Below are 22,767 nucleotides of genomic sequence, written 5' to 3'. Positions count from 1 at the left end.
CAGTTAAAGCCAAGGTAGTGGTGTTGGGTGGGGTTTACTTAGGAGGGTTGGTACACTTGCTTGTGCCCACCTTCGGGACACTTGCCAGTTTATTTGCATAATTAAACTTATTTTTATCTGCAATGATGGGTCAGTCATTGGCCAAAAAGGTATATTTATTTGTGCATGTGTTTAAAGTCCCCTATTTGGCGGTATTATTGGTTTAGTGGCCAGAAAACACCTGACAGACTCCCTTTAAGGGACAACTGCCCCTAAATTGTGCCATGTGAACAAAGCCTTATATAAAACCATATTATCGGTTGATGCACTCCTGTATATACTCTGTTTTTGGTTGGAATGAGAAGGCTGGATATACAGAATGTATCAACAGACTCAGGACATGGCTGGAATGATAAGGGATCATGCATAGAAATACTCTACTCCTGTATATGGAGTTTCAAAAATTGTGCTAAGAACAACTTTCCATTTCTAAAAAGCGCTATATCAATAAATCTAGATATACTGTATCTGGACCAATAATGCTGCTAAGGGAAACCATAATTTGTACCGTTATCTGCTTTGGCCATACATGTATATGAACAAATTCAATGATAGCAAGTGGTTTGACTCTTTTGTCATTGAAAGGGGTGATCATGGGGTGATGATGGTCCTTAATTAGCATAATACGGTGTGTAAGTTTGGCTTGTAGTGTTCCTATAAAGGGGTGGTGCCAAGATATCAATGTATCCCCTATCCACATGATGGGAGACAAGCATCCGATTGGTTGGGGTATGGTCGTTGGGCCCCCCTCCTATCATAGGAACAGAGGTCCCGTGCATGCACATGAAGTCAAGCATGCTGATGCCTTATTCATTCTCTAGGGCATCGCCACAGTAAGCTGAGCGCCTGAACCCCTGCTTATCATATTCTTAACTCCTATACAGTGGATACAGAATACGTTGATAGCTTGGCAAAACCCTTTTACAGGAGCTATCTCACAGAATGATTTCACACCTATCCACCTGATACAAGCCAGAGAAAGGCCCAAGAAGGTGAGATTGAACATTGTTTTGGACACATGGATAAATACATTTACAATATTTTATCCACTTTGAAGTGCTAACGTATTTTTGTGTATCCTGGCGATAACGGTTTGCAGGGTGTCTGAATGCTGGGACCCCCTCGTGAAACTGAGAAGAAAGGGTCCCTGAAAGGAGCAGTAATGCGCTTGTTAGTACACTCCATTCATGTCTATGGACTAACAGAGCACTATCTACATCAGAAACGAGTGGAGTGGTGGACCATCATGTGTATTACCACTCCATCCATAGAGGGGACTCAGGGACGCCTCGATCTCAGGATCCCGGAGGGTCCCAGTAGTCGGATACCCCGAGATCCAATATATATCACCTATCCTGTGGATGATGATCATTTTCATGGGATAACCCCTTTCGGTAATGGAATCACTTCTAGTTTAATATTTGTGTATAACCCCTTTGAACTAATTTGCAATAATTACTAGAATTTTAATCTTTAGGCCTTATGCACACAACCATTTTTTTTGTCTGTGTCTGATCCACATTTTTTGCAGATTGCACTCTGTCCGCAAATTATAAAACATGTCCTATTCTTGTCTATTTTGCAGATAAGGATAGCCATGTCTAAAATAGGGACCGAGTGCGGGATGCACATGGCCAGCATCTATATTTTGCGGATCCGCAGTTTGTGGACCGCAAAATACATATGGTTGTGTACATGTAGCCTTAAAGGGGTTATCCGTGAGATGATAATGATGAGCTATCCTGATTGGCAGCACCCCCGCCGATCAGCTGTTACGGGAAGCCCCCACGCTCACCGGAGCTCTGGGGAGCGCAGCCGGCTCCCGGCAGCTTTCCAGGAACAGCGCCGTATATTGTATAGCGGCTATGCTTGGTATTGAAGCTCAGCCCCATTCACTTCAATGGGGCTGAGCTGCAATTAGGTCACAAAACCGATGTACAGTGATGTCATATAGCCTAGGAAACGGCCACAGTGCTCACTGAGTGCCTGACCTCTTCTAACAGCTGATCAGCAGGGGTCCCGGGTGTCAGACCCCTGCCGATCAGATACTGATGGCCTATCCTGAGGATAGATCATCAGTACGTATTACTGGATAACCCCTTTAAACACATGTATATTGTTGCAAAACCATATTAAATGATCAGATTTAAATATAAAAAGAACTACCTGCAGTGAGTATTACATTTTACTTAGAAATTACACCAAGAACCTCCTGTTATAAAATATACATATTCAAAAATACCATACTGTTGTCTTTACATTATTCAATCAGTACATCCAAATTCTCTTATCTGTACAGATTAGGTACATTTAGGAAAAATATATAAAAAAAACAATATCTTTTAGTGTCTTCAACATACATGCAACCATCAATCATGATAGATAGGCTACCTTCACATCTGCGCTATAGGTATACAGCAGGCTGTTCTGGCAGAGGATTGCATGCGCCCAGCACTCATGCCAGAAACAGGCCGAATCCCCGCCGGATGCCATTACTGTCACTGCAGTATCCAGCTAGACTGGATCCGGGAAACTCCAGCAGGCTGTTCCTCTGCTGGAACAGCCTGTTAGATACTATTGGCACAGATGTGAAACTAGCCTTAATGTACATTATTTGGGTAATCTGAAGTAAAAATTCAGGTTGTGTAAGGAAAATGTAAATTTTTTAGCTTGAGGTATTTATGTGAATACACGCTATAAGTACATGTGGTTAAAGCTACTCACCATAGTACCATCTGGTATAGGGGCCTAAAATGGAGCTGTTTCATATGATGCGTAAACGGAAAATAGTTACAGAAATTAATTAACTAAGGGTACTTTCACACTAGCGTTTTTCTTTTCCGGCGCTGAGTTCCGTCCTAGGGGCTCAAATCCGGAAAAGAACTGATCAGTTTTATCCTAATGCATTCTGAATGGAGAGTAATCCGTTCAGGATGCATCAGGATGTCTTCAGTTCAGTCGTTTTTACTGATCAGGCTTTTCAGAAAACCGTAGCATGTTGTATTTTTACCTCTGGCCAAAAATCCGGAACATTTTGACTGAACGCCAGATCCGGTCTTTTTCCCATTAACTTGCATTAACGCCGGATCCGGCGCCGTGTGTTCTGTCAAACCGGATCCGGCTTTTGCATGTTAAACCCGAAAAATGTGAAAAAAAAGTCCATAAATGGCGGATCCGTTTTATTCCAATGCATTTTTTCATTGTGATCAAAATCCTGATCCGGATTCAAATGTAATCCGTTTTTACACATTTTTCCGGATCCGGCGGGCAGTTCCGGTGTCGGAATTGAACGCCGGATTTAAACAACGCTAGTGTGAAAGTAGCCTTAGCTTATAGTCTCTTTGGAGATTCATGTTAGGTAGGCATGAACTGAAAATATCTGAAAGAATCAAATTGGTGGTGGCTGCTGATGAACTGAAAATGATCAGAGCCTAAGGTCATAGGCCCCTTACTAGTGACCACAGGGTTAATAAATTACATTTGAGGAGTATATATCACTAGGCCTGGCAATTAAATATTAAAGGGAGGTGGGGGGCTTTCTGTCAGACCCCAAATGTTGCCAGACCAGTGGAAGGAAGCACCCCGCTGCTGCTGTCTCCAGTCTAACATGGCCGCTGAAGCAAATGACTGACCACAGAGGTGATGTGTCCACCATGTGTTACGTCACTAGGTCTTGTGACGCATGGGGGACATGGTGGCGGGAACCAAAGGAGACAGAACCTAGCAGCGGGGCATATGCTTCCGTCTGTTTATTTACACACCTTGGTTTTTCCTTTGATTGTGGGTCAGTGGAAAAACAAAAGAGACATGACTACTTTGGCCCATGAACACTCCCACTGAAGTCTATGGGCCTGGGAAAACAACTGTCAGAAGATTATGGCATCCATAATGTTTTCACTGACTGTTGGTAGGTGATGCTTTGGAAATCCCTTTTTCAGCCTAGCAGTGCATGAGGAATACGGATGACACATGGACCCTTCACAGACATGTTCATGGATGAAACACCATCTTGTACTGACATCATCATGGACACAGACACGTGAAAGATGCCTTGGAGGCATTGTAACTGACTCAGCAGCCTTGGGCTCCCTCTGGTCAGGGTACATCAACACTGCCTTAATGCCCGAATGGTCAGTCTGTCCCTGTTACTGGGCAGATAAGCAACATATTCTGGTGGGCCTACGCGTTTCTGAGTCACAGAGCAACACCTAAAACGTTTAATTAAGAATATACAAGGTAGACAGAGCACTTGTGCCTTACTAACTCTGTTGACCATGATGGACCTTGATATTGTTAAAGGGAATGTGTAATCATTTTTTTTTTTTTTTTGGTATTTTTATTTTCAAATTGTCCATTTTCCTTTCTATATTTAAAAAAAAAAAAAAATCATTCAGTTTTCATACTGGCCACTGGGGCTAAAATGAGAGCAGCCACATAAGCCATAGATACAATGGGCAAGAGTGGACCTTATTGACTTCTATTGGATATTTTCTAGGCATGCTTTGTGACCTGTGCAGAGGCCAAGAGAGAGTAGATAAGCTGTGTTATCACCAAGTGTGACTGGTGGATCCAGTGTTATCTGTACAAAGGTGTTATCTGTCAATGTAATACTGCCTGTAATGATAATACGATGGCTACTGAAAAATTACCCATACATAGCAGGATGTCTTAAAATATTATTAAACCTTGTGACCAGTGAAGAAACTGCAATATTTTACCATTTTGGTAACATAGACAATGACATAGAAAATCTAAATAAAAATCACCATCACCAACTAAAACAATAAGTTTAGCATAAAAACATGTTTTAAACAATAGGTCATTTTCTGATGACACATTCCCTTTAATAAAATGTCCCCCTTATAGGTTTGCCTTCTTCATTGACTATTATGAAGTTATTAATTATATTTAAAGGGCATCTCCACCCTTGGGAACAATTTTATGTAGAAATAAAAGAGTGAAGTCCTCTATTATGTATTTTGTAGTCATCCTATGTTACAGGTGATGTTATAGTCCAGAAATGCATTCGCTGTTTTGCTGAGTACTACTGAAAACATGCATGTGAGCAGACACATCCCAAAGAGTTTTTTGAGTTCTTACTCTACAACAGGAGATGACAATATAGGGCCTGGTGTAAAGACGTATATGCAAATGAACAAGACACTGAGTCAGCAAGGCATGCTGGAAGATTTCAGCTCTGAAGCAGTTTTGAGCTTGCAGCTCTGGACTATAATCTATAATATGTCTTAGGCAAGGTCTGGTCTTGTGCAACCACCCTAAGACACGGTTATCCTTGAGTGAGACCTTTATGTTGCTTTTTAGAAAGTAATGGTCACATTTTTTGTAAGAACGGTACATATTCTGTGGGTGTTGGGGTTTACCCTGTCTTTTTTTTCCTTTCTGTATGCACTGTTCAAAACTAATTTAAAAAAATGGTCTTGGGCATGGTGCTATATCTCTTTAAACAGAAAAATCCTGTATGGATACTTACAGGAAGTACTCCATGGTATGGAGACATATTGGCAATGCTCCATGGGAAACAAATATGCAAAGAGTATTTCCAAAGGAAGAGAACCACCTTGCCAGCACCACCTATTGGAAGTGGCTCCAAAATCTGACTTTTCAACAAGCCTTAGGATTTGACAAGGAAATATAGCCAAGCCAGATATCCATCCATAGACAGCTGTTTTGAGGTGCTTGCCCCTTGTCAGTACGGAGTAGGATTCTGGCTGGTTGGGTGCAATTCCTTGAATGCGGCTGAGGCAGGGTGCTGCATCTCATTAAAGACATCAGTCCTGCCTGGAGACTTACTGGAAGTACTCCATGGTATGGAAACTTATTGGCAGCACCCTGCCTGAGACGCATTCAAGGCATCACACCGAGCCAGAATCCTACCGCATACTAATGAGGGGAGAGCACCCGCAAAACGGCTCTATATGGATGGATACCTGGCTTGGCTATATTCCCTTGGCAAATGATAAGACTTGTAGGAAAGCTGGATTTTGGCTCATAGGGAGCCACTTCCAAGAGTTTGGTGAGATTATTCTTTTGGTGAGATTCTTCTTTTCTTTGGGAGATACCTCTTTGCATATATGTCATTTATAAAATGGCGTTCAGAGGTTAACATGCAGCAGCAGGTTTAGTAAGGTTTCCCAATACTGTAAGAGTCATCAGAAATTATGCTCATCAAGATGGGGTGAACTATAGTTGAGTAGGTGGAAGGGCGTCAAGGAGAACACTTGTTTAAACATACAATTTTGCTTTTTTATGCCTGACAGCACCAAAAGTAACTAAGAATAATTTCATGCAAATCAATGATCAATGTGTAGATATAGATAAAAAAAAAATATATGTTTGCAGCTCTGTTTAACTTTGGTTGCCTATAAAGTTTACAATAATATCCTGCTTATGGAAAAGCATGGGTGCTACAAAGTATATACTATAACTATATAAATGACAAAAGCTACACATGCAAATGCTGTCTAAATCAAAAGCTCCAAAGTACACAAAATATATAAGTAAGTAATCCCAAGAAAATTTCCATTCAACTATTTTGTTATTTGAAATTATTTTAATCATGGCAAACCAAATATCACTCGAAGGTGTAGATGTACAAGGCATGCATTTTGTGGCCTTAATCTCTTGAACTCCTAAGGCAAGGACTACACGGCGACACCTGTCACGGCCAGGATTGCTGAGCAACGGTGATCCCATAGAACTGAATGGGATCACCGCAGCACTCGCAAGAAATCCAGCCGTGTTAGATTTCTTGTGACTGCCACGGGGATCCAATTCATTTCTATGGGATCACCGCTGCTCAGTGATCAGGGCTGCGTCAGGTGTCGCGCAACCAGTGTTGCAGTGTAGCCCTTGCCTAAATTCCTATACCCTAGAAACCTTTAAATGAAAGGGGATGTCCAATTTTGACTATTGTCGCTAAATAACGCCCCCATAAATAAGCTAAATATAGGGCGTTCCTCTGCTGTAAGGGAACTTGGCAGTAAGTGTTCTATTCCGCTGCAGCACCACCACAAGGGAGAATTCAGCATTACATGGTGCCCATTTAAAGTATAACTGTAATATATTTTTTTATTTGCCAGTTTATTAGCGCTAGGCATGTATACCTGAGTTAGTCTGTCAATGATTGCCAAAAGATCTGTAAGTACCTTATAATAACAGCTTTCATTAATGTCCTCCTTTCCACTGCTCCCTTGAAAGACAGTTGCTATGGCTTGTCTGTCTCCGGCTAAGAAGACAGGAATACGGAGGGGCGGTCCTCCACATTGCTTGCCTGCATTAGGCTTCAGAGTGATGAGGCGTGCCTCTCAGTAATCCAAACTGATTGGCTGTCAGGAAGCTGCTGGCTACAGCAAGTGTGTATGTGACCTGAGGGAATGCAGTTTTGGCCTCAGAGAACTGGCAGAGGAGCCATCTTGGAAAGGTCTTCATATTGTAAATGTTTAAACAGCCATAACGAAGTGAAAAACTCACGGAAAACAGTGGCATGTGAAGAAACTAAAGATTGCTTTATGCATAATGCTGTTGCAGCAGTAACATATGCTAACATTGATTTTTTGGATGAAAACATGACAGTCTTTAAATCAATCCTTGAGAAACAGACTTTTGGAATGGATCTCTGCTCTAGCTTATTGATGGAGGTCTCAAATAAGTAAATAATGTCCTAATAGTGTATTTAAAAAGAAGTTTTCTAAACCAAACTACCTCTTACATTTTATTATTTTTGTTTGATTTGTACATGAAAAAAATAATCTACTTTTATGAAAACAGTGCAGAGTCTTTAATGTTTAAAGTGCCTTCATTTCTAATGAAATCATATAAAAGAAGGAAGAAATCTGACTGTTTTCTAAGTAAACTTTTCACTCTTTCCCCCCCGAAAATCAAACGGCTCTCTTTACAGTAAAGGCATCATCTTCCATTATCATATAGATACAAGGGATATTTCTTATATGAGCCATTCTGCAACAGATAGATCGCTTAAATAGAGCTGTAGTAATGTCCGAGGCTGATGCATAGTTTTCGGATCTCATTACCGAGCATAATACAGGCTCGAGTTCCCTCTCGCCCCATAGAACAACATAGCTGTAATAAAACATTGCATATTACATGTCTCTCCTATAAATTCTTCCTTCCAAGTCTTTGTATTCATACTGCCATTTAAAAATGGCATTCATTATATCTCAGCATAAGCAGTAGGCATGAAACAGGTAGAAAGAATATATACAGTTTTTCTTATGTGCTTCTAGGTTCAGTGGTGGCAATCCCCACTCATGACAAGTACTGGAGCAGGAATCCCGGGAAGTCCATTAAACAGGTGGTCCAGTACTATATACAGGGCACTATTATAACCATGCAGACTGCTCTTCATGCAGTAGGTTACGATCTATAATCCTTTTTGCTAAATGGCTTGTTTCCCAATATGTTGTCAACCTCGTTCACAATATGCGACGTCATCTTTGGAAGGACCTGTGCAGAAAGAACCAGAATTGGAGAGATGTTATAGAGTCACAGCAAAGGACTTGCTAAAATGTAAGGCTGGTGTCTTCCTGGTCTGGATAGGTACACTGGTAGGCCATTCCCAGTACTGGTAGCATGTAGCACTTTATTACTATTGTACATTTGTTGCCATATGTTTCTCTCATTGCATGTTGCTCTATGCATTTATCTTCTTCCTATGTGGTATATTTATACATATTTATTTGCTGTACTTTATTGACGCATACCTTCTGGCATCGGTACTTGATGTGCTATTTTAATAAAGATTTATACTGTATATTTGTTACTTTGGCACATTTTTTGTAGGTGCTGTATTCACTATTGAGTTTGGCCGATGCTCCATATATCCTTAGATTAATTAGCACATTACTGTGTGATAGGTTTCCTGTCTGGAATCATTTGGCTAACCAGATTGGAGTACACACAAGCTATCCTAAAATCTTTACTGCTCCTTTAGGAGAAAAAAAAAGAAACTTCAACTTACTGGTATATAGACAATCCAATGAATACTACAAGAGGCTGAAGAAACATTTTACATCTTTTCCTTGTGGCCATTGTGCTATTGCCGCAGATATTATCTAGCTGCGTCTTATGCTCCACATGCTCCTCTTATTAGGTGTCACAGCTCCTAAAAGCTGTTGGCACAAGCGTCTTTTGGGTACTTTTATACTTGTGACAAGCTATAGGTACAAGTGTCAGAGACAGTGGGTGGTGGACGGCAGCCAAACTCTATATTGTCTTGTGTGTATTTATGCTTCTCAGCCCCCCCTCCTCCCTTTATCATGTGTTAATGAAGAGACCTGACAGGAAGGGTTAATGGAGGGCATACTGTTCTAGAGGCGTTTTAAGATGGATTTACGCTGCCTAATTTTCAGGCAGATTATCAGGAATGAATGCTTGTTCCCGATAATCTGCCTGTGTAACATTACCGTAGATCACCCGATGTCGAGCGAAATGCTCATTCTTCGGGTGAAACAATCTTGAATGCAGACTCCTTAATAATAATTTCTAGGCAGCAGATCATACTATGTGAACACTGACCTGCTGCCCAGAAGGAATGACGAGCAATGGCAGTAGTGATTGCTCCTACCCATACAGCGGAGGAGATTGCTGCATGTAAATGAGCTCTTCACCTCCACTGAGGAGCATTCATTTACCTTGAAGGAATGCTTCCTGCTTGATAATCGCCAGCTCCATAAGGCTGTGTAAATCCACTAGTTCTGGTGCTGTTCTAAATTTTTTCTCTGTGCAGGAAGAACAGCCTAACCCAAAGCTCCAACCCAGCCATGCAGCAGTGCCCACAGCATCTCTTCTGTACCCTTCCATGTGCCACCCCATTAAGAGGTTCTCTCCCTCAGGGCTCTTTTACAGGAGCAGATCCCGTGTGGGTTATCCGCAGCGTGAAAGAGAGCCAAGCCCTGTTCTGGACAGCAAAGACGTGGAGCATTAACATGATTGATAATGCTCCGTGCCCCTCTGAGATCTTTTTGGTCAGGGGCACCTACCACACACGGTCCCCTTGTTACTCAAACAATGTAATTATACTGTAAAAGTGTTTTCCTCTTGTTTTTCACTTTCCAACTTTGGGTTTGTCTTATCATTATGTGGGTGCTATTGTCCTAAATAATATATAGGGGGTCATTTACTATACTGAAATACACGTATATTAGGCATATTTCTGGCGCAGATTGCGGCGCAAAGGTCCTTTGCGCCGCAATCTGCGTTTTTTCCTGGCTCGCGCAAGGTCTAAAAAGAGTGAGAGTGGGCGTGAGCGGGGAAGGGGGCGGGCTGGCAGGCCCGTCTCATTCAGAATTTTCTACGCCTGTTTTAAGAGTAGAAAATGGTCTAAATGTAAGACAGCAAGAAAGCGGTCTTACATTTATAAGTGGTGGTGGATAGGCCAAAGTTATGTAGAGGCCTGCCCAAGTCTAAAACGCCGGTCTTTATAAATATGCCCCATAGTATATATTATTAAGCATAAAATTAAAATAAATTATAAATCACTGTGCATTTTAACATATGTCCTGTTCTGACCAATGGCCTGTACCATAGAACTGTGCGACCCTCCAAGTCTCGCATGGTCTGTAGGTTACACTCATGCCATGGGCTTCTCTATTGAGAGTCTGACAATGAAGATGTCTTACTATCACCAAGAAGGGATCAGTTTGTCACTATATAAGGTATACACTTGAATATAGATTTTCTGGGTTAGGGTGGGGGATGACATAGACGGCAGCCTCACACAGGCTAATGTAATCTATCTTGATTTCCTTTAAAGGGGTTCTGCACTTTCATTTAACTGATGATCTATCCTCTGGCCAAGGTCCGACACCTGGGACCCCCGCCGATCAGCTGTTTGAGAAGGCAGTGGCGCTCCATTAGCGCCGCGGCCTACTCACTGTTTACCGCTGGCCGAGTGACGTCACGACTAGTATCAACTAACGTGGGCGGGGCTAAGCTCTGTTCACTTGAATGGAGCTTAGCCCCGCCCACGCTAGTTAATACTAGTTGTGACATCACTGGGCTGGCGGTAAACAGTGAGAAGGCCGTGGCGCTGCTGGAGCGCTGCTGCCTTCTCAAACAGCTGATCGGCGGGGGTCCCGGGTGTTGGACCCCGCCGATCAGAAGCTCAGAGGATAGATCATCAGTTAAAACAAAGTGCAGAACCCTTTAATCCCTTCGTGTGGATATTTTCCCATCCGTTCATATATAGCGCATCCCATGTATTATACATGTACTTACCTGTATGGCTCCTAGGTTTTCTATCAGTTGCTCTGGATTGGATGATCCTAACAAAACCGAACTCACTCCCTCGTTCCGCAGACACCAAGCTAGAAGAAGAGGGAATCCCAGCATTGTCATATGTATATGATCTAAAATAATACAAGGCCTCATCTTTTCATTCCTTATGGCCACATATCTTGTGTGTTGTCAGTCCATTGGGCTGTCGTACAAAAGATATTAGGAGTGGCTCAATAATTACAGATATATTTTAGAGTTTATGAAGGTTGATGAAAACATTAAACTGCTAGTAATTATCTGAAAAATGAAGGTTCCTCCTTACATTGTTTTCCCGGGAAACTTCCAGTATCCCTTACCCTATGATCACTTCTATTTTTTATCTGAACATCATGTGGCTGCGATATGGAAAAAGATGCGATATAACAATTTTTACCAGTTGCTAACAGCAGAGGGCAGCATTGGTCTAGGAACAAGAAGGTGAGTGGCGGGTGCTCTGGGATGGGTAGGATGGGCACCATAAGGTACTATTTATGTTATGGCTACAGTTTGTCTATATGTGTGTGTACTACGTAGGCATTGTGTGTTACTCCCTGGAGAACTGCACTATGTGAGCGCTGTGTGGCTCTCTTGGTTACTGCTGCCCAGCTTCCAGTGAAGTGAATGGTAGCTGAGCTGCAGTTACCCAGCACGACCACTACACTCTGAATGGAGATGTGCTTTCTGTTCCATTCACAATGTTAGGCCTCATGCACATGGCCGTCGGGCGGCTGTGGCCGTATTGCATCACGGATGCGGACCCATTCACTTAAGTGGGTCCGCAATTCCGGAGATGCGGAACAGAGTCACGGAACAGAACACCGGAAGCATTACGGAGTGCTTGTGTGGTGTTTCTTTCCGTGGTTCCGCACCGTAAAAAAATATGACATGTCATATATTTTTGCAGTGCGGACATACCACGGACCCATTCAAGTTGAATGGGTCTGGCCCGCTGCACGGGTGTTGCCCATGCATTGGGGACCGCAATTGCCGTGTGCATGAGGCCTTAGCTTTAAAACCGGAGGCTGATCAGTGGGTTCATGGAGTGTCGGACCCTCACCAATTGGATATTATTGACCTATCCTGAGTCATTAATATCAGGTGTCGGGAAAATCCCTTTAAAGGGGTTTCCAAGATGGTAAAAAGTGTGGCCAGAGGGAGGAAATGTGCTAAAATAATAAAAGAATCTATCATCATGTGATAGATCCCCGCCATGCCACTACCACAGCACTGGTATTTCCTATGATCTCCACTTTGGTGCAGTGACCCCTAGCCTTTCTACACAATCAAACACAACTGAAACACGTAGCTAGCCTTTTATTTATAGTGTTTTATGCATGTTTTTAATAAATAACTTTATAGCTAGCAGAGCAGCACGCTTTCTTTTTCTGCTCCTTGGTGAACATGTTCCTAGCCTTCCTACACCATCTCTAGGAGAGCGCGGAAGAGGAGGATTTATCAGAGAAGTATAGTTTCTTTTTTTGTTTTTTTTTATGGATCCCCCCCTTCACCGGCCGATTGTATCTCATATATTTTCTTACCTACGGCAAGCTGTGGCAGAGTGCATCCAAGACGTTCTGCAATTGGTATCAAATCCTTCAGTTTAGACTGCTGTTTGCGCCCCTCTTCACTCACTATTTTGACCTTTAACCACTGGTAACACTGATAGATCACGACACAGGAGGAGTGGAAACATAATCATGAGAATTAATCCTGAATATGGTATTTACTATAATTAATAGTTGATATAGAAATATCAGTTTCATGTATAAATATTACAAAAGCCACAACGTGAATTAGTAAATTATACATACAATATATATGCATTTAAAGGGGTTGTCCCATCTGTGCTGTCCGCTAACCTTTCTCCGCGGAATCTTCTGGGGGCGGTTACCAATGATTTGATTGATAGTACAAGCAGCGCACCGTTGATGTCATCACAGTGCTTGCCGATACAACTACCAGCTGTTTCTATTTTTAGGGTCGCCAGCAAGGGAATCCAACAGGGTCTTCACAACCGGCCATGCTAAGAGCGGTTGCTCCAAGATGTCCAGGAGCTGTTTAATTGGTTTCTATGGAGCAACAGAGAGGTGGGAGATGGCGGGCATGCGCGAGTATGCGCGCCTCCGTGGTTCCGGCCACCACAGCTCAGATCAAGGAACAGAAGACTGTGAGCAAGCGCGGCTACTACTGCAGTACTGCAACAGCGGCCATAACCCCTGACAACGAGCAAGGGAAAGAAGAAGAAGGAACAGGGAGAGACAGAGGCCCTATCCAAAATAACATGCATAGGGTAAGTTTATTATTATGCTAGAAGGAACAAAATAAAAGCAACTTTGCAAGATGAGACAACCTCTTTAATAGATAATTCCATCAAACATGTCCTCAAAACACCCACAATAATACAATAGCATTGAGGATTGAGAGGCTGAAGTGATTTTGTTAGGTGTACTAAATACAGGTGAAACTCGAAAAAATTTGAATATTGTGCAAAGTTCATTTATTTCAGTAATGCAACCTAAAAGGTGAAACTAACATATGAGATAGACTCATTACATGCAAAGCGAGATATGTCAAGCCTTTATTTGGTATAATTTGGATGATTATGGCTTATAGCTTATGAAACCCCAAAGTCACAATCTCAGGTACCCTTTGCTCAGGGAGTATGGGTTAATTAGCTGACTACAGTGTGACACTTTGAGCCGAGAATATTGAACCTTTTTACAAAATTCTAATTTTAAGCTGCATTAATGCAATTCCTTTTAATTTGTATTACTGAAATAAATGGACTTTTGCACGATATTCTAATTTTTCGAGTTTCACCTGTAACTGCATTTTTGTCTTCGGCAGATAAACAGTAGTTTTAAAATGCTATCTATACAGTATAATCTATTTAAATGCTGGGTTCTCCATCACACCTGGAACCAAGAACCAGCACACTGGGCAGTTCTCTGCAGAGGTCCATAGATAACCCTCTGTGGCTGTTGGCATCCATAATATGGCACTAACTAAGAAATCTGAGCTCCTTTTCCTGACAAGAAAACACTAGGAGGAGTTCAATACAAAGGTACCGTACTCTCCTCTTGGTGCTTTGCTTCTGGGAGAGCTAAGACTGCTGGAGGAATTACCGTATATCACATCATAGGCCTCGGGTGCAGTAATACAATACCGTAGGGATACCGAACAGTGCACACAGCTTTAAATTAGACATAAATGTGGAGCACTGTCACATCCCACTTAGCATATATAATTGAAAACTTAAAAGAATTTAAGTTAAAAAAACTGTAAGGCCTCTTGTACACAAACGTTCTGTGCCTGTGGCCGTATTGCGGGTATTGGGTCTGCAATCACAGAGATACGGAACGGAAGCTCGGATCGGAACACCACGGAAGCACTACGGAGTGCAAGTTGATTGGGTCTCGATCCGACCCGGCCACCGCATGGACATTGCCCGTGCATTAGGGACCGCAAATTGCGGTCCCCAATGCACGGAACGGATGCACAACGTTCGTGTGCAAGAGGCCTAAGTGTAGTAAACAACTATGTAAACCAAAAAAATCTGCAACTTTATGTAAAATTTTTTTTTTTTTGTTACAGTGAAAATACAAAAAAATAAATAGAAGGTATAGTACAGGGATCAGCAACTTCCGGCACTCCACCTGTTCTGAAACTACAACTCTCAGAATCCTCCTTTCACTTCTATGGGAGTTACAAGAACAGCGTGTGCATGCCGGGAGTTGTAGTTTCACAGTAACTGGAGTGCCGAAGGTTGCTGATCCTTAGTATAGTAGGTATATTATGCTGAACTGTGTTTTGCATGTCGTCATTACCTTTAATGATGCTCTCGCACTTTCAGGGACTCCATTTTCATATTTTCCAGAGATGAGCCCACAGGCCAATGGTGACCACGTCATCGCCCCAACTCCTGTGAAAAAAAAAACATTCAAAAGTCCTGTCTTACGATAGGTGGAAGGAGCCATAGAAAGGTGTTACAATGTTAATTCACTTGTTGCCATTATATTGTGCACGCCAGCATCTGCAGCTTATGGGTTTGAATTTGGGACATTGTGTTCAAAAGCGGTTCATGTAGTCACTGCTCCGTGTATCTTGGCGTCGGCTACTTGTGTTGTGAATTGCTACTACGTGCTTGTATCTCCCCTCAGTTCTGTACTGCAATGGTTAATCATTCCCTGGCTGTCTGTGTGTGTCCATCCGCTCGTCTAATGAGTTTGTTAGTCTGCTATCTATTCCCTGAATTCTGTGTCTGTTTGTTATAGGCGTCTTGAGTTCTGTACACGCTGTGTCTGAACCATGTCCTGTAGTGACAGTGTGAGTGTCGTTGACCACTGCCGTCCAGTATCTGCTATGTCTATAGGAGTTCCTGTAGTCTGTATGTCTGGTTCGTGAAATCTGTTTGTCTGAGCTCCTGATCATTGTGTCTGCCAGAGCTTTGGGCTTATCTCATGCTTGTATCTATGTTTGCCCTAGATTCACCTGTATTCCGCCTGGTTCTGATTTAGTGCCTGGTCTGTCCCTTTGGCACGTTGCATTAGTGTCTCTGACCTGCTTGGGTCAGCTGCCAAGTATACCGGGACCATTCCAGGATGTAGTGGTCCGGTTACTCCCCTATAGCAAAGTTTACATCCCTGTACAGGAGTGAAAGGGTGAAAAGCAGGGGAGTGTCAGAATAACACCCCTAGAGTTTGGCCCAATGTCAAACCAGTTACCTGGCACAGTAGTTCCACAACTATTGTTCATACACCTGTCCTTAACAATAGGGAGGAAAACAAACATAAGACAGTCTGAAGGGGTGGAAAAATAATCACATAGGCTGTGTATGATTGCACAGAAGAGAGATTATATGCCATACTGCAGGGCAGAGGGGCACATGGAGAATAGATGGGCTAGAGAAAGAGAAATCTGCACATGAATGGAGCTTTGCTGATACATGTGAGCTAGTGAAGGCAGCAGCATCCTGTGCATACAGACCTCACATCCAGCATGTATTACTGGGGAAGGAGGCATGCTACATGAGAAAAATCTGAAACAAGGAGCAGGTTGCAAACTGAATACCAGGGGGTCTAAACATGAATAGAGGAATGAAAATTGCAGACTGGAACTAACTTTTAGAAATTTCCCCCATTTCACAGGTATCCATTAGTGTTGATCCCAAATATTCGAATTTCGAATTTTTATCGCGAATATAGGTACTTTGAAAATTCGCAAATATTTTGAATATAGTGATATATATTCGTAATTTCGAATATTCAATATTTTTTTGAATCAGTACACATGATCCCTCCCTGCTTCTAGCTTGTGGGCCAATGAGAAGGCTGCAATATATTTGACTTTAGGAGTAGTGTTGTTTGCGAATTTTTTCGTAATGCAAATTTTTGTAATCGAATTTTTATTGCGAATTTTTCAACTTACAACTATTAGACAAAGAAGATTATAGCACTATATTAGCTAAATTGCTCCATATTCGTTTTTTTGAATTTTTGCTATTTGCTATATATTCTTGTTTTAGAATATTACGAATATTCAAAAAACAAAGTTATAGCAATATAGCGAATATTTGGAAAAAAAAGAATATAGAGCAATTTAGCTAATATAGTGCTATAATATTTTTTTTATAGTTGTAATTTTTTTCCAATCTGAACTTCAGATGAGAAAAAAATGACAACTATTAGACAAAGAAGATTATAGCACTATATTTGCTAAATTGCTCTATATTCGTGTTTTTTTTCGAATATTTGCTATATTGCTATGTATTCTTGTTTTAGAATATTACGAATATTCGAAAAAAGTTATAGCAATATAGCGAATATTCAGAAAAAAAAAAACGAATATAGAGCAATTTAGCTAATATAGTGCTATAATCTTCTTTGTCTAATAGTTGTAATTTGAAAAATTTGCAATAAAATTTGCATTACGAAAATTCGCATTACAAAAATTTGCATATTACACGATCATTACTTGCCAATTTTTCGAGTAAAATAATCGTAGAATATAACGAATATTTGAATTTGCGAATATTCAACAAATATTCTACAAAATATTAACGAAATATCGTGAATTCGAATATGACCCCTGCCGCTCATCACTAGTATCCATAGTGTTTGACCACAGTTGCAGTGAACAAGAAATCTCATAGATGAGACATTTCTGGAATAGGTACTCAAATGAGAAAGTTGCTGAACAAGCAAACACAAAATGCTGCACCCTGCCATCATTGTGACGTTTTCCTTCCCTTTCTTCCTTTATCTACTACTGAAACACAAAGGGGGAAGTGAGCCTGTTCTGTGCTTCCATTTTCTTCCTTGACTAGGCAGCCTTGTGCCTTGTTTTCCTTCTGTTCCTTTCAAGGGAAAAGGTATGTGTCTGCTGAAGATTGGATGCTTCATTTGAAATGTAGCTCTCATGTCACAATAGAGAAGTATTCAGACAGTACTTACAAAATACTGTTAACTGATACTGCTAGCTATGTGACATACAATATATTGCATCTTTGCATCTGCAGGGCTGAATAATAAAGTGCACAGGCAAGGGAATGATGAGAATTCTCCAGCCTGTGCAATGTTGTAATCAGCACAGCAGGTGCGATGACGTCACTTCATAGCAACTGCTGTTGGGGAAAGCAAGAGGCGCTCCATTCATCAGGGGAATGGCACTAGATGAGTGTTTTTTTTAAATGTTATTAACAATACAGGCTTCCCTGCTGTAAGGGGGCATTCTACTGTGTGGGGTTAATCAGGGGACATATCTACTGTGTGAGGGCAATTAGGGGGCATATCTACTGTGTGGGGGTACTAAGGGGCATAACCACTGTGTGTGCAGGCACTAAGGGGGTATAACCATTGTGTGGGGCACTAAGGGAGCATACCTGCTGTGACGGAGGCACTACAGAGGCTTAACTACTGTGAAAGGGGTCACTAATGGGGTATAACTACTGCGTGGGGGCACTAAAAAGGTATAAGTACTGTATGGGGAAACTAAAGGGGCATAACTACTATGAAGGGGGCAACATGTGGCATAACTACTAGATGGAGGCACTAAAGATGCTACTGGGTGGTGGCATTACTGGGGCACAGCTACTGTGAATGAGGCATTAAGAAAGCATAACTACTGTGTGGGGACATAACTACTTTGAAAGTGGCACTAGAGGGGGATAAATTATATGTGTGGGCACTAAGGGGGCACAATTACTGTGTGGGGACACTAAGAGGACATATATAATGTGTGGGGACATATCTACTGTATATGGGGGCACAAAGGAGCATAACTACTGTATGTGTGTGCACTAAGGAGTCATAACCACTGTGTGGGGGCACTAAGGTAGCATAACTACTGTCAAGGGGGCACCAAGGGGGCATAATTACTGTATGGGGGAACTAAAGGGGCCTATCTACTGTGAAGAGGCACTAAGGGGCATAACTACTGCATGGAGGCAATAAGGGGACATAACTACTGTATGTGGGCACTAAGGGGGCATAACTACTTGGAAAGAGGCACTAAAGGGGCATAACTAATCTATGTGGACACTAAGGGGGCATTCTGTGTTTGGGCACTAAGGGGGGTTAACTTTTGTGAAGGGGGCACTAAGGAGAAATAACTACTGTGTAGGGGCACTCAGGGGACTTGTAGGCATTGGGTGGTGTTAAAGCCATGGCTTAGTATAAAAATAATTGCAAATAATGTCCCTCCTTGGCCTTTTTAAAAGTTGGAAGGTATGCTCTGTTCTGGGGCTGGTCCACAGGTTGCGGTCCTGCTCTGTAATGTGATTTCAGCTCGTAGATTTCTGCCCAGCTCTCGCACTCTTCACGGTTCTTTTTCTCTCTGAATTAAGCAGGACACACTTGGACGCTAGTTTTCGCCACCTAGCTCTGTAGACACCTCTGTTTCTGCTAGTTCACTGTCCACGACAGACTCTGTCTACTACAATGTAATATCCTATACTATTCAGGCTGAAAAACCTATCATGTTATGTAGTGCATCCAGCATATGGATGGATGGATGGCACAACTGCAGTTAACAACCCTGGCTCAGCCATTGTGGGAGTTTAGTGTGGGCTGGCCCCACCTTTAACCTTTCAAGAGTCTAGACTGGAGTTCAGTACAAAGACGAACAAATATCTGCAAGATCTACACAAAGAAAAGGAGAGAAATCGAGAAAGCGAGGAAGATAAAAGAGGAGTAAAGCATTTGTATGGCCAAGCACTGGAGTCAGTGAGGTAACCTGCTACTAAAACCTACTCAGAACTTGCTGCTGTGAGGGACACCGTTAAGACACCCGTCACACCTGGACACAACTTGGCCAGTCGTATCAGTAAAAACCTGTATCCCGCAGTAGCCACTACAGCCAATATTACAGGAGTACTATTGCCTGCCATTGCACCTCACATGCCCTGCACTGCACCCATACAAGCACCTAACATCACAGGCATCCCAGCTACCATCAGGCAGAAGCCCTAGAATCCGGTTTTGCCCCCAGGGAGGAAAGGGTGCTTCCTCCTTTTGCTGCATAGACCCTAGTAGCAAAGGTCTAAGGGAGGCCACTGTGATAGATTACCCTCTGTGATAGATTGTGATACCCAGAGTCACCACCACTCCCATCCTCTGCTCCGGCTCCTCAGGGGCTTTCTGCAATAGTAGCTAAAGGCCTCAGTCCAATCACAGAAATTTCCTGTGACTCCATCAAAAAGTCTCTCTCTGACTCAATCAAAGTTGCACACTGTGAATGCTGCGATAAGCGTTGACTGTGACAGTCAAAGCGTTAAATGTTGGCGATCGTTTCCTCTACGCTGAAGCGTGGCTGAGACTGTGACTTACAGCCACTGATCCACTCTTGATCACATGGGCATGCTCAGCAGAATGTCCACTAAGGACAAGCATTTCCGCACTGTGTCATCAAGTGGTCCATTTACATCTTCAGATATTTATAATCCCTTGTATTATATGACAAACACAGAAGTAATTATTTTTATACATCTTTCAGCTGCTTCATCATTTTGAATAGAGGTCCTGGCTTTTCTGAAATGTATAGCTACTGTACATGTGATATTACATAGCGTGTTCTCATACAGCAGCCCGATATAATCTACATCTCCAGTGGACTAACACCTGCAGTCCTCTCAGGTTCTGTGGAAACAGCTCAATCGTGTACAGCCTATATCTTACTATAATTATTACATAATATAAACTAGCTATACTTAATACAAAGTTGGTACCTCTAGGATATGGTACTGTATGAATCTGGGTACATCGTATAATTTAATAAATACAGGATTTGAGTAAAAATTCTAATTAGCGATTTACCTATTTTGTGGTACAGCTCAGGCAGCTGAACTTCTACCTTCTCTCTTTGGAACAGATGATATTCTGCTTGTTCGCACACTGGAGGGATCATATTGAACTGTCGTGCTACAGAGTATGCTTCCTACAAATATATCAAGGCATAATAAAGTCAATCTAGCCACAAATATACTGCATCGTAAGACACATTATGCGATTAAAATGTCTTCTCTTCCAGGTCTGCCTATTTTCCATATTTTACCTATAACACGATTTCCAAGTTATTACAGCATTTAAAGTACACACCCATATCACCCATGTGAGAACGTAATTGCCCTTAAAAGGGTATTCCCACATCAAACATTTCTGGCATATTCAGAGGATATGCCATAAGTGTCGGGTAGATGTATGTCCTACCTCTGGTACCCACACATATCCAGAATACCGCCCTCCCTCCGACCCCCTCTCTGCTAAGGTGCTGCAGTCAGAGGTGGTTAGAACCACAGAACCTACACTACTACACTGTTTCCACAACTCGAGAGATGCATAGGGAGTGGGAGGGCAATCCTGAGAAGGGAAAGCCCCTTTAAATCAAATGATTGCCAGCGGTCGCTATCGGGCCTTAGCTGTCACATGAGGGCTGGGCTCCTGCACTAATGGCCCAGATCACCAGAAGCGCCGATCTGGGCTAGTTAACCTCTTAGATGCTGCAGTCAATAGCGACCGCAGCAGCTAAATAGTTTAGAGGGAAGATGCTCTCTCAGGCATCTGCACTGCAGGGTTCCAATGTCTTATTATAGCAACTGGGGGCCTAATGAAGGCCCCAGGTCTGCCTGCAGTGAATGCCTATCAGGCTGCACCTGTCAGTATCCAACTCACAATATAATACACTGTACTACATAAATTAGTACAATGTACTATAGAAGCGATCATAAGATACATTTTATTAAATACAAAAATAATCCAAGTTATAATAAATATTATCATTTATAATATAATTTGCAAACAGTCTCACATTGCTGTTATTTTGAAGGAACAACTTTGATTTGAACACTAACCACATTTTTGTGCATTATACTTGCTTCCCGTCTTTCCTCCCTATAGATTCCTTTAAAGGGAGGCTGTCTCCATGAAAGTTATTGTTGAACCACAAACAATGCCTTGTAGGACCAGCCCAGGTGAATGTAATAATACCTTTCACTTAGCAATCTGTAGCTTCATTCTGGAGAAAAAGTACTTTTAATCCATATGCAAATGAGCAGTTAAAGGAAGTGTCCCACAAAAAATACTGGCTCTGGCTCTGAATACTTTTGTAATTGCATGTAATTAAAAATGTATTATAGCCTCTGAGTTATTCAATGAAATCTATCTGTATAGCGCCACCTGCTGTTTGCTCTTCTTCTAATTCCTTCACTTCAATGAGGTGGACGCACATACTCGGTTCCATCCTTCAGCTGCCTGTATAATCAGCTTGGCGGACCCTATCAATTAAGTAAAGGGAGGGGCAGGCAGTGGAAGCAGGAGCAGCAGCATAGCTCGGGCCCGTCCTGAGTGCACTTAATGGCTCATTTGAATATGAATGAAAAGTACTTTTTCTCTAGAATAAAGCAACAGATCTCTAAATGAAAGGTATCATTACATACAGTAAAGCAAGTCCAGGCGTGGTCCCTGGTGTACCAGTGAACTTTATGGTGAGACTCCCTTTAAGAATTTTGTGGGCATGTTGTATGGAAATTTTCTCTCTTCCAGAATAAAGAAACACTGTAAGTCAACATCTTCTGATCGATTGAAGACCTTTGACTAGGGATAGCCACACCAGAGACTTCTCGAGGCTTTTTATGGGCTGGATATCAACTTAGAGGATAGCTTCCTGTATTTAGCTATTAGAGAGACAATTATCTTCCTTCTAAAGGAGAGCTAATTTGCATACCTTCCCAGGGAGCATTTCCTCTAAGACTCCCTACATCTGTGGTATACTGTAGAATTTATGGTTCCTTTAAGGGTCCATTCACACGTTCGTAAGTGTTCTGCGGATCCGCAAATTGCGAACACGGACACCGGCAATGTGCATTCTGCAATATGTGGACCGCACATCGCCAGCACTATAATAGAAAATGCCTAATCTTGTCTGCAATTGCGGACAAGA

At 42.0% G+C, this 22,767-nt stretch overlaps 1 protein-coding gene across 2 annotated transcripts in view; it reads right to left on the bottom strand.

Annotated features, from left to right (window-relative positions):
* Positions 1-7,225: 7,225 nt before the first annotated feature.
* The window catches only part of KCNAB1 (potassium voltage-gated channel subfamily A regulatory beta subunit 1), a 368,816-nt gene continuing 353,274 nt past the window's right edge, over positions 7,226-22,767 (bottom strand). For both annotated transcript variants that reach the window (XM_044291952.1, XM_044291953.1), the window contains exons 10-14: positions 20,646-20,766; positions 15,162-15,256; positions 12,873-12,993; positions 11,296-11,384; positions 7,226-8,523 (exon numbers count right to left, since the gene is read on the bottom strand). In XM_044291952.1, the coding sequence (XP_044147887.1) occupies positions 8,434-8,523; positions 11,296-11,384; positions 12,873-12,993; positions 15,162-15,256; positions 20,646-20,766 (516 nt within the window). In that variant the 3' untranslated portion in view covers positions 7,226-8,433. The remainder of the gene's footprint in view (positions 8,524-11,295; positions 11,385-12,872; positions 12,994-15,161; positions 15,257-20,645; positions 20,767-22,767) is intronic.

This window comes from Bufo gargarizans, chromosome 4 (genome assembly GCF_014858855.1).
Source record: "Bufo gargarizans isolate SCDJY-AF-19 chromosome 4, ASM1485885v1, whole genome shotgun sequence".
Taxonomy (NCBI): domain Eukaryota; kingdom Metazoa; phylum Chordata; class Amphibia; order Anura; family Bufonidae; genus Bufo; species Bufo gargarizans.
This window is presented reverse-complemented; position numbering and strand designations above follow the sequence as displayed.